Raw genomic sequence first — 12,719 nt, forward strand, 5'->3', positions numbered from 1 at the left:
CCTAACCTAAAATAGTAACCACACTTACTAGAAACACACAAAGAACACCAAATAATTGAAAAATCGAGATTAATTGATAGGATTTTGATAGAATTTTAGAAGCAAGGAAAAAGAAATAATTCTCCCAATCAGAGAGAAAAAACGTCAAAAGAGGTTAGGAAACTTTTGGGAAAAATAAAAATAAAAAAATAGAAATAAAATAAAATCTATTTCAAAATCCCACTAATATCCTAACTCTCCACTAATTCACATCCAACTACCTTAGAATCCCAACTCCACCGAAAAACTAAGACACAACCGAACAAAATTAACATATTTGCTAACGCAGGGACTAGAACACAGGACCCGCAGCACACCAACTCCTTACCACTCGAACTAGCAGGCTCATTCTAATATGAATTAACAAACAATTTTATATAAGCCCACTCAACAAGGGTAAGGCTTGGATAAAAAATAACAAAATTATCAAATGTGGGACTTGAACCCAAGAACTCAAACATGCATAAGACTTCTGTCTATTAGACGCTGCCTTTAGATGATCCCGAATCAGTCTAACCTTATTCTCGATCTCAGAAACCAACTTAGGACCCAAAACCCGACGCTCACCCAACTCAGTCTAACATAACAGAGTACGACACTTACGACTATACAAAGCCTCGTAAGGTGCCATCTGGATGCTAGACTAAACACTGTTAATGTAGGCAAACTCAGCCAGTGGCAGATAATCCTCCCAACTACCTTAGAAATCTATTACATAACTCTAAAGCATATCATCCAGTATCTAAATCACCCTCTTAGATTGACCATCGGTATGAAGATGAAACACAGTACTGAAGTCCAATCTCGAACCCAGAGCTTCATGTAATTTCTTCCAGATTCGAGAAGTGAAGTGAGGATCTCTATCAGAAATTATCGAGACTGGAACCCATGCAGTCATACAATCTCGAAGATATAGAACTTCCCTAACTTTTACAGAGAGTAGTCCGTCCGAACCGAAATAAAACGAGCAGACTTGGTCAATCGATCCACGATGACCCAAACAAAATCCTTCTTAGTGGGTGTCAAGGGCAACCCACTAACGAAGTCCATTGTCATTCGTTCCCATTTCCATAAAGGAATCTTAACAAGTTGAAGCAAACCTGAAGGTAACTGGTGCTCAGTCTTAACTTGCTGGCACGTCAGACAACGAGCAACGAAATTTGTAACCTCACATTTGAAACCTGGCCACCAATACAGTCCACGGAGATCCCGAGTCATCTTATTACCACCAAGGTGAATAGCATAAGGGCTACTATGCGCCTCCCTCAAAATCAACTGCCTCAGATCAGAATCATTCAGCACACAAATCTGACTTCGAAAACACAGAACTCCATCTTTATTCAACCCAAAATTTGAAGTACTGCCATTCTTAATCTGACGGAACCGCAAACCCAGAGACTTATCCCCTAAAAGTTTATCCTGAATCTGATCAATCCAAGTCGGCTTAACTTGTAACTCGGCTAACAGACCTCTATCATCAAACAGATTAAGGTGGGTGAACATCGCCCTCAAATCAGCCATCGCTTTATGACTGAGAGCATAAGCCACCACATTGGCCTTACTAGGATGATACTCTATCGTGCACTCATAATCTTTAAGTAGCTCAATCCATCAACACTATCTAAGATTTAATTTCTTCTGAGTAAGGACGTATTTGAGGCTCTTGTGATCAGTGTAGATGATACACCTTTCACCATATAGATAGTGCCTCCAGATCTTCAACGCAAAAACCACAGCAGCAAGCTCGAGATCATGCGTCGGATAGTTCCCCTCGTGAGTCTTAAGCTGTCAGGACACATAAGCCACGACCTTACCATCTTGCATCAGTACACATCCCAAGCCGACGTGTGATATGTCGCTATAGACCACAAAATCTTTACCGGATTCAAGTTGTATCAACAGAGGAGCCTGAGTCAGAACAGACTTGAGCTTCTCAAAGCTCGATTGTTGCGCATCAGTCCAGACAAAAGGAACTCCCTTATGCAAAAGCTTAGTCAAAGGAGTTGCAATAAGAGAGAACCCCTCGACAAACTGCTGATAATATCCGTTAAGACCCAAAAAACTATGGATTTCAGATACATTCTTAGGCTGTTTCTAATAAAACACCACCTCAATCTTTTCAAGATCAACTTAAATCCCCTCAGCAGAAACTACGTACCCCAGAAAAGTTACCTAACGCAACCAGAACTCATACTTGCTCAACATAGCAAAGAGCTGTTTCTCTCGGAGTATCTGAAGCACTACTCTAAGATGCTCATCATGTTTATCCTCGGCCTTAGAGTAAACTAGAATATCTTCGATGAAAACCACGATGAAATGATCTAAATATAGCTGAAAGACTCAGTTCATCAGACCTATGAATGCAGTCGGGGTATTCGTCAGACCAAAAGGCATAACTAGGAACTCGTAATGTCCATAACGAATCCTAAATGCAGTCTTATGAACATCAACCTCCTTAACTCTAAGCTGATAATTCCTAGAACGAAGATAATTGAGAACACTAAAGGCCCCTAGAATTGATCTAATAAATTATCAATTTTCGAAAGTGGATACTTATTCTTCATAGTCAGCCTATTCAACTGTCGATAATCGATGCACATCCTCATGGTGCCATCCTTTTTCTTCACAAACAGAACCGGTGCCCCCTACGGAGACACACTAGGGCGAATGAAACCACGATCCAGAAGCTCTTGAAGTTTAGCCTTAAGCTCCGTAAGCTCTTTCGGTGTCATTCGGTAAGGAGCGATGGACATCGGAGCTATACCTAGTAAAAGCTCAATGTGGAACTCAATTTCTTAATTCAGAGGTAAACACGGTAACTCCTCAGTAAAGACATTTAAAAAATCCCTCACTGTTTTGATATCCCCGACAGAAGAGTCTCTAGAGATAGAAACACTGATGTAAGCCAAATACGCCTCACACTCTTTTCAAACCAGTTTCTCAGCCACAAGAGCAGAAATTACATTAGACAGATAATCTTGACACTCATCGATCACAAGCACCTCATTATCATCCTTAGTCATAAGAACGACCCTCTTAGTTGCGCAATCCAAACTAACTCAGTGCTTAACCAACCAATCCATACCTAGAATCAAGTCGAACTCCCCAAATGATAACTCCATCAGATTTGCCAAAAATACAATACCTTGCACCTTTAACAAAACATTCCTATAAAGTTTATTAACCTGAATAGACTGCCCCAATAGACTTAGTATAATAGTCTCACTAGAAGTGCTCTCAACAGAAATACCTAGGTTTTTAGAAACAGTATTAGCTACATGGGAGTGTGTAGAACCTATGTCTATTAGAGCAGTATAAGATACATCAAAAATAAGGAACGTACCAGTGATAACATCAGAAACATCTCTATCCTCTCAGCGACAAGCGGTATAAACCAACGCAGGCTGCCTCGCCTCAGTCTGACTAGCACCTTTGCCCGGTGCTCTCTGTCATCGACCAATACCATTACCACCCCTAGCTGATCCACGGCCCCTAGGTGGCTACTGAACTACCTTCTGAGGCTGTACAGAATCCGGTTCAAAAGCTTGCATCTGATCAGCCCGCTGTGGACACTCTCTAATATGATGCTCCAATGACCCACACTTCAGACAAGCCTTTAACCTCCTCCAACACTCGCCCGATTGACGCCTACCACAATTTCCACAAGGTTGAATCCTAGTAGGAGCAATAAAAACCCCCACTCTAACTGGCCCATCAGGTCTGACCCGTTTCTTAGGCCTCTGAACAGAACTAGAGGGCACCGAATCCCTTTTATTCTTGCCTCTCTCTCGGTCCCCATTCTGGTGCTCCACGCGCTTAACCTTTCGGCGATCTTCGCCTTATCAACCAGAACTGAAAACTCTTGCTCCTTCTGTAGAGCAATCAGTACCCTCAAATTATCCCTCAAGCCATCCTCAAAGATGACGCACTTCTCATACTCAGATGCCACCATGCCTGGAACGTAGCGGCTCAACCTTAAAAACTCAACCTCATACTCGGCCACTGATCTATCACCCTATGTGAGATTCATGAACTCATGTTTACGAGCATCAACGTAGCTTGCTCCCACATATTTCTCGAGAAAAGCAGTCTAGAAAAAGTCTCAGTTCAGTTGATCAGGCTGAGTACCCACCTCAATCGATAACCATCGCTAATATGCTTCATCGTGAAACAAAGAGACTGCACCATTAAGTTTTTATCGGAAGTACAATCTATATCTTTCATGATCCTTTCGGTGGCCTCCAACCAATACTCGACCACAGTAGGGGTAACTCTACTGACACCCTTCAACAGCTTATCACCATTAGATCGGAGTCATTCAGTTACCGATCCATGGCCCCTAAATCCAGAATGGGGTCCAGCAACCCTCTCCAATACCCTCAACATGGCTTGGGACAGTGCGTCGTCCCCAACCAAACGGCTTTGAGACCCAATCTCAGTAGCAGGCGAAACCGGCGTCTCACTCATATCTAAATTTGGCATATTACCTAGAGAAGAAGACTCAGCTCAATCCCCTTATGGCCTCTACCACGTAACGAATACCATGTCCATGAGTTTCACTAGTGCTCATCATAAATTTTTAAATTTTATCTACATTATAAAACTTTATGTATCAGTTCCAATATTTATTAGCAGATATTTTATGCATAAATTATCAGAAGTTCAAAAATGTTTTTAGAGGTATAAGTCTGTAACTATTTCAATATAGTTTCAAAAAGTACTATCTATAGTATTTTTAGAATATACTATCTAAGTTTTAGAAACACTTACAGGATCCGCGCTGAAGGCTCGGTGTACCACATACTTTCTCAAAATTATCCAAATTATTTAAAAATTAGTTCTTTTTGAAATAAAATTTTAGAACCTAAAATTTCACAGCCCGAGTTTTGTAACCTGGCTCTGATACCACTATATGTAACACCCCTAACCCGGCCTAGACGCTATGGCTGAATCAAGGAGTGTAACAAGGAGGTTTTGAAAATATTGTTACTTTGATAAAACTTTCTACAGTTGTTCAATAGGTCATTTAAGTTATAAAACCCTTATTCATTTTTAAAACTTTTATCGGAAGCGTTATTTAATTATTTCATTTGCCAAGACACGATTTACAATGAAAGTCTAACAAAACCATTATATTTTGGAAATCTAGTTCGTATTTTCAGAAAAACCTTTGTTTACGTAAAACCGTCGTTTTCATAAAATATTTTGACAAACCATGTAAATAAACAAGCAAACAAAACCAAAACCAATAGCTAAAAACCATACAGTCTAGAGAGTCCCAGAAATTACAAACTCTCAATTAAATTCAGAATTTTAAATAAAAGCCATAAATTACTAAGTATATTCAGTACTCGATCGAGTGGTCACCATTCAGTCTCCATTGCATCGATCCGCCTAAGTCTGTAGATTACCTAAACAGAGCAGACAAATAGATGTGAGTTTACGTAAAGTCAGTGTGTAACCTAACAAAAATAAACAACAAACATACAAAAATCTCATATACAGTCAGAAACAGATTCAGACTCGTATCAATTACAAATGATAGAATCATATATACATATAAGATATACAAAATACTACCCCCATCTTCTACACACCAACTCCGACCATCCCATCACACCATGTGGGGTTAAAAACACCCACCCATCCCTACACACCATATCGTGCCATTACGACAGATATAAGATAAAATGCAGCCAAGCTGCCAGGATAAAGGCGAAGGTCGCCATACAGAACACTTCCTCCACATATACAATTCCCACCCCAAACATATTTACAGATTACAGATACAGAATATCATGTTTAACATACTTGCATACAGATATTAGGTATACATCTAGCAAAACAATCAGACATGCGTAACAGTGTCTTACTCAGAGCATACTATCAGAATAACATATCACATTATCTAGGGTTTGGTTAGCCCTTACCAGCCCTACGATAGGCCCGCGGTTGATCAGAACGACCTGTGCAACACTAGGGAAAATTTTAAAATTATGAGCCGATAGGCCCGTGTGAGTCCACACACCTAGATTGGCTCACTCGTGTAGCCCACACGACCTGGCCCAAAACCTGCACGCCCAACTTGGCCTAACCCATGTGGTCCACACGGTCACACCCACACCATCACACGGTCGTGTCTTGCGCATGACCATGCCTTCGTCAAACACACGGTCGTGTCTCGCACACGGCCAACCACACGACCAGGCACACGCCCGTGTGGCGTCGACAGTAAGGTTTTTCGGCTTTCATTGAAGCTCGCTTTTCTGCGTTTTGGGAACACGCATGGTTCAATTTTGATTCGGAAACACTCCCGGGACCACAAGCACCTAAAATTGACCAATAAATCACCGTATTAGCCGCTTAAACCGATACCAAACCGAACTATCTCGAAACAGACAATCCTTCAAACCATAAAAACCCTTACCTTCGATTGAACAACAGTGATTTCGTACAACTACAACGTCGATTGAAAGCCCCCAGCCTCTTAATCTTCTCCTAAACACAAAACGAACCCTATTAATCAACGATTCCCTAACCCAAAATAGTAACCACACTTACCATACTTACCAGAAACGCATAAAGAACACCGAAGAACTGAAAAATCAAGATTAATTGACAGGATTTTGACAGAATTTTAGAAGCAAGGAAAAAGAAAGGATTCTCCCAGTCAGAGAAAAAAAAAGTCAAAAGAGATAAGGGAAATTTTGGGAAAAATAAAAAACAAAAAAATAGATATAAAATAAAATCTATTTTAAAATCCCACTAATATCCTAACTCCCCACTAATTCACATCCAACTACCCTAGAATCCCAACTCCACCGAAACACTGACACACAACCGAGCAAAAATAACATCTTCGCTAACGCAAAGACTCAAAACAAGACCCCCCAACACACCAACTCCTTATCAGTCAAACTAGTAGGCTCATTATGATATAAATTAACAGACAATTTTATATAAGCCCACTCAACAAGGGTAAGGCTTGGATAAAAAATAACAAAATTATCAAATGTGATACTTAAACCCAAAACCTCATACATACACCCAAAACATTTAACCACTAAAACAGATATATATTTATGTCAAATATTTACAGAAATAAAAATAAATAAGTCAGAGCATTACAAAAATTATATAAAGTTAGATGTTATTAAAATTGATGACTCAATGAGTTAGGCTGATATGAATTATTGTAAATCGATAAAATTGATAATAACAATTTAATCAATTCAGTTAATTATGGTTTTCTTTTCTATTTTGTTATTTTATAAAATTATTTATTTTATCTGATTAATATTAAATCGATGGTACAACACATTAAACCGAAAATTAATGATTAATGGGTTCAACTATAATTTTCAGTTAGACCACCGCTCCAAACTCTTATAACAGTGATAATATCTGATCATTTCACTTGTGTTCGGTGAAAAAAACTTTACTTCCTTTTCTGGTCTGTTTTTTTCTACAATGACAGAAGCCCATATTTGTCCTCTTCATATTTCGATTGATATTCAATGTATTACTTATGCGTAAAACTACATGCTATCAACTTTGAACCTAAGAAAATCTTGATATATAATTTTTATTTTTCATTATTTGATATATAATGAAATACACCAGGCTATCCATCTATGCTATTTATAAAATAATTTTTTATTTTGCGTAATTCATCAAGTTTCAATTCTGTTTAAAAGTTATTTTAATATTTTTTATATTTAAAATAAATTATATTATTTATAGTATTTTAGTTTTATTAAAAACTAATAAAAATATGCATACTATGATATTTAAACTCTTGTCATTTGGGTTAACAAAATTTTAAATTTACCACTCAACCAAAATTTTATTTTAAATATTTTTATACATTTTAATTTTATTATGTACATTTCATTTCTTCCATCTATTGTTTATATATATATATATATATATATATATATATATATTAATAATGTTGTTAATTGATATCTGTCATAAATTAACTCGATGAAACTTGAGATTGATGAAAAGACTATAATAAATAATTGCATTCATTTAGTAATCTCAATATGATGTGTTTATGTGTTTAAATTTCGTTTTTCTTTACAATTTAATCTTTTTTATTTATTTTTATATCGTATATATTTCATGTGTTATTATTTATTAGTTTCAAATCAAACATTTTATTATTTATAAATATAAATATGTGTTCTAAATAAGTGGTATTAATTAAGTAGAATACTCTCAAAAATTTTAATTAGCTTTATTTATAATTATTTTTAATAAATTTGATGTTTTAGTATTTATTTTCAATAAGACTAGATTTGGTATTTTGTGTTTTTTATGCTATTATTTTTAAGGGTTTAATAATGACATGTTACTAATTCAGATTATATAAAATTAAAAATTTTATGTATTTTATCGTATTTTTGTGTGTGTTTTATTATATAATAGTGCATTAGTATTATGTTTTCATATATTGTGTTTATACCGTATAATAGGGTGATGTTTAATATTACCAAACTCTTGAATTTTTTACGAGCATCATTTGTTTGCTAGTTGCTTTGTTGTCGTGAGACTGCACAAACTGTGAGCGGGGGTTATAAATTCATATATTCATTTAACAACAAAATGTTTATAAGTTCTTTATTAATAATAAATTTTAATATGATTAATTGATAGTTTATAAGTGCATCAAATAGACACCCATAAATATACGTGTATATCTGCACAAGGTATATGTGCTCATCGAAAGCAATTTGAAGCGATCAATATTAAGAAATAAGAACCCCAAATGTTGTTATCTTACACACAGTGAAACGCCGATGTAATAAAATAATAATTAAATAATAAAAAGTTATCACATTTTAAATTCATTTCTAGAAATTTTTTTATGGAATGGATAAAATAATTATCTATATAAATAAACTAGTATTTGGCATATTAACAGTGTACCTTTTTAAAACTCCACAAGTAAATTTAAAAAACTGCATTGTGTTCTAACTTTTTATATATTTTATTATACCCTATAAGACATTTATCATCAATTTAATCCTGCTTGTAAAGTCTAAAAACTTCATTGACAGTGTATCAAATATTTTTGGAGATTTTAGACTCCACAGGCTAGGTCAGGGAGTTGACAAGTAGTGTCCTTCAGGGGTATAGTAAAATATTAAAATAAATAAATATTTTTTTAAAAGAGATGCATTGTAATTTTAAAGTTGTTTGTAGAATAAAAAAAGTACACTGTATGTGTATGTATATGTATGTATGTATGTATGTATGTGTGTATGTATGTATGAAATTATTTGAAATTTATTTCATACATCACCTTGTAGAGTATTTTAGATTCCACAAGTAGGTTGAGAGTGTGACATGTATTTAAAAATAAAATATATAAATCAAATTAACATTTGTGATATTTTTAATCCAGTTGTTAAAGTTTAAAAAATTTGTATTTCAAATAATTGATCGTTTGAGATTGGGGCTACCTTTCAAAGAATTAGTCTTGTTTTCATGTATGTATGTATGTATGTATCTGGACATAAAAGTAAGAAAAATAAAGGCAATTAAGGTAGGTTTCGGTAAAGGAAGAAAATGTGAGTAAAGGGGATGGATGGAGAATATGCAAGATGATGGTTTGAGATTAAGGAAAGGGCAAAGGAGGCACAAATGAAATTGACCTTAGTGATATGGAATTTTGAGAGAGTTGACTAATTAGATTAATCATTCATAGCTGAGCTTATGATGATGATATATAAGGTGTGTAAACACATGTTGTGGTAGTTTATGGTTGGGCCATATTCCTATGAAATCATATGCATATAATAATATAATGGTCAAATGTGATTTACAAAAGATTTATCATTTTTAGATATTAACTAATTAAATTAACATTTTCGGGTGGTCCAAATCTAAAGGGAAAAAAAAAAAAAACCATTTTCTCATTGAATGTCACATGGGTAATTGGGTTGGTGAATATGTTTGTGGGGTTTAGTTCTAGTCTTAGGTCGTGTAGCTCGTCCAGTACCATAAATTTGTCATGAGTTTTGAGTAAAATATTTTTATTTATAGTTTTAACTGGAATTCAAATTAAATAATAAAAAATATTTTATTAACTTTTTAAATATATTTACATTATTATTTAAAGTTTTATTAAGTTGGTGTTACGAGTCAATTGGGCATAAACTCGGTTAGAGAAATTATAAAAATACCATTCTGTAATTAAAATAAGTTATATTATTCGAGAATAGTTTAGTCTTTTATGTTTTTTAAACAAATAAGTAATTTACATATTGTAAGATTTGAACCAATGATAGTTACGTTAATAAAACTTTAATTTTACCACTCAACTAAAGTTTTATCTTAAAATCTTTTGTACATTTTAATTTTATTATGCACACTTCATTACTTTCATCGGCTGTATGTGTTGACAGTGTTCTATATTGATTGAGTTGGTGTTACAAGTTAACTTGATATCAACCCAAGATTGATGACAACACCATGATAAACAATTGTAGTGCATTTAATGTTGTGCTTTTCATTGAAAATAGCTTACGAAAATTATTTCTAGAAAATGGATTGATTTTATGGAAAAACAAATATTTTTTGATATTTAGATGATCCTGCGTAAAATATTTTAGTTGTTTGGCAATTTTCCTGAAATCATTTTCTAATAGTTGTTCTTAGTGAAACAAACACGACATAAATATATTTGTTACAAAATATTATACAACAATTTCCTTTTGACAATAAAATTTATTTTATAATAAGATACTATTTTGTAATAATTAATATCATATATAAACTTAATAATGAATAATGCCTAATTAAAACTTAATTTAAATTACATATATTTCATATATGAGAGTGCATATTGACACATTGAAGTTGGAAGGATAAATGAAACTAAGAATGAAATTTAAAATATTCATATTTTATACTAGGTTAACATATGTGATAAGTCCATTTACTTTTCATAAATTTTAAATTTAGTCCTTATGCTTTTATTTTTGGGAATTTAGTCATACATTTTAGTTTTCAAAATTCAAGTTCATTACAACGTCATTTTTAATTACATGGTTGCCAAGTAGGTATTTTTATTTAAAATGTCACATTAACACAATTAACACAAAAATTTTATCAGTGTTAACAATTGGACCTAAATATTTGAAATCTAAAAAGTAGAGGCTAAATTCCTAAAATAAAAGTATAGGGACTAAATTATAAATTTACAAATAGTACATGAACTTATGGCATATTTTAACCTTTATACTATAAAATATTTATTATTACTATATTTATAATTGTAAATTTATTAATAAAATATTAATATGAATATTTTTCAATATCATATGAAGAATATATTTAAACTTTAAAAGTATTATTTTTAAAATTTATTATTAAAATAAAATTTAATATTAAATAATTTATTAAAATAATAAATTATATTAACAATTTATTTTATTATTAAATATAAATAATCAAATATATATTTAATAATATTGAAAATTATAATATTTGATATTAATATTTAAAATTAAAATTAAAATTAAAAATTTATTATTAATATAATAACATTAAGTTTGATTTAAGTTCATTTTATATAAAAATAAAAAATATTATTATCATTACAATTTTTAAAAGGATAAGTCATTTGATAGGAAAATGACTTATTTTCCATTGACCAATTTGTTTTACATGAAACAAACACACACACACACACACAAAAAACCCTCAAGTCATTTTTCATGAAACAAATGCACCCTAATATTCTTAATATAATTAATTTACATGTTTAAATTTTGTTTTACTCGCAATTTAATCTATTTTTTTCATATTTTAATATCATACATATTGCATGTGTTATTATTAATTAGTGTCAAACCATACTTTTCATTATTTATTGTACCCCAATATTCAAAATACATAGTTTCCACATGTATACACTTGTGATAAAAATTTCTAGTTCTATTATAATACTCCGATTAATTTTAGTGTCATAAATTAAGTGAAAATTAAGTGACACTTATTTAAATGATGAAAGTTAAAAGATAATTAATAAGGATAAATCTCAAAATTATGCATGAACTTTGATTCAATATGCGATTTGATACATGAACTTTAATTTGGTGCAATTATAAATACGAAACTTTGATTGTAGTTCAAATGTATACATGAAACTTTAATTTTCATTCAATCATACACATTTAAAGAAAGAAATACATTAATTTATTTTTATATTTCATAAATATAATTATTTTTATGCAATATATAAACATAAAATGATGTTATAGCAATAATTGTGTTAATAATTTGTCGAGTTGGATAAATCAAAATTTGATGTATTAAATTGAATAAAATTAAAGTTTATGTATATAATTACACAAGAAACCAAAATTAATATATATTATTGAGATTTATCCCTAATTAACAAGAGAAAAGAATTAAAACTAAAATAAAGATAATATTATCATTACAATCTTTTATTTGTTTTTAAAATTTAAAATAAAATCTGTTTCGTTCTTAAAAACCTATCTACTAGTCTAAAAGACTACCCCAAAAATATGAAGTAAGATATTAAACTACTCTATTACTTCTCAAAATATATATATATATATATATATATATATATATATATCAATTTTTTACACTGTATGTCAAATTTTTTATTATGGGTGTCCCAAATTTTAAAATCTATT

At 32.3% G+C, this 12,719-nt stretch overlaps 1 protein-coding gene across 1 annotated transcript; it reads right to left on the reverse strand.

Annotated features, from left to right (window-relative positions):
* Positions 1–781: 781 nt before the first annotated feature.
* LOC128032570 (uncharacterized) lies at positions 782–1,560 on the reverse strand. Its single transcript, XM_052621184.1, has 2 exons — positions 1,140–1,560; positions 782–918 (listed from the first exon to the last, which is right to left on the reverse strand). Exons 1-2 carry the CDS (start codon positions 1,558–1,560, stop codon positions 782–784), a joined length of 558 nt encoding a protein of 185 aa, XP_052477144.1.
* Between the last annotated feature and the right edge of the window lie 11,159 nt (positions 1,561–12,719).

This window comes from Gossypium raimondii, chromosome 9 (assembly GCF_025698545.1).
Source record: "Gossypium raimondii isolate GPD5lz chromosome 9, ASM2569854v1, whole genome shotgun sequence".
Taxonomy (NCBI): Eukaryota; Viridiplantae; Streptophyta; class Magnoliopsida; order Malvales; family Malvaceae; genus Gossypium; species Gossypium raimondii.

Excerpts from the sequence above, each read along its gene's own strand:
- LOC128032570 (XM_052621184.1), bottom strand. The coding sequence starts at position 1,560 with ATGGCTGATTTGAGGGCGATGTTCACCCACCTTAATCTGTTTGATGAT. Across the intron at positions 919-1,139 it reads TGAGCACCAGTTACCTTCAG|TCTCGATAATTTCTGATAGA; the intron begins GTTTGCTTCAAC and ends CATGGGTTCCAG.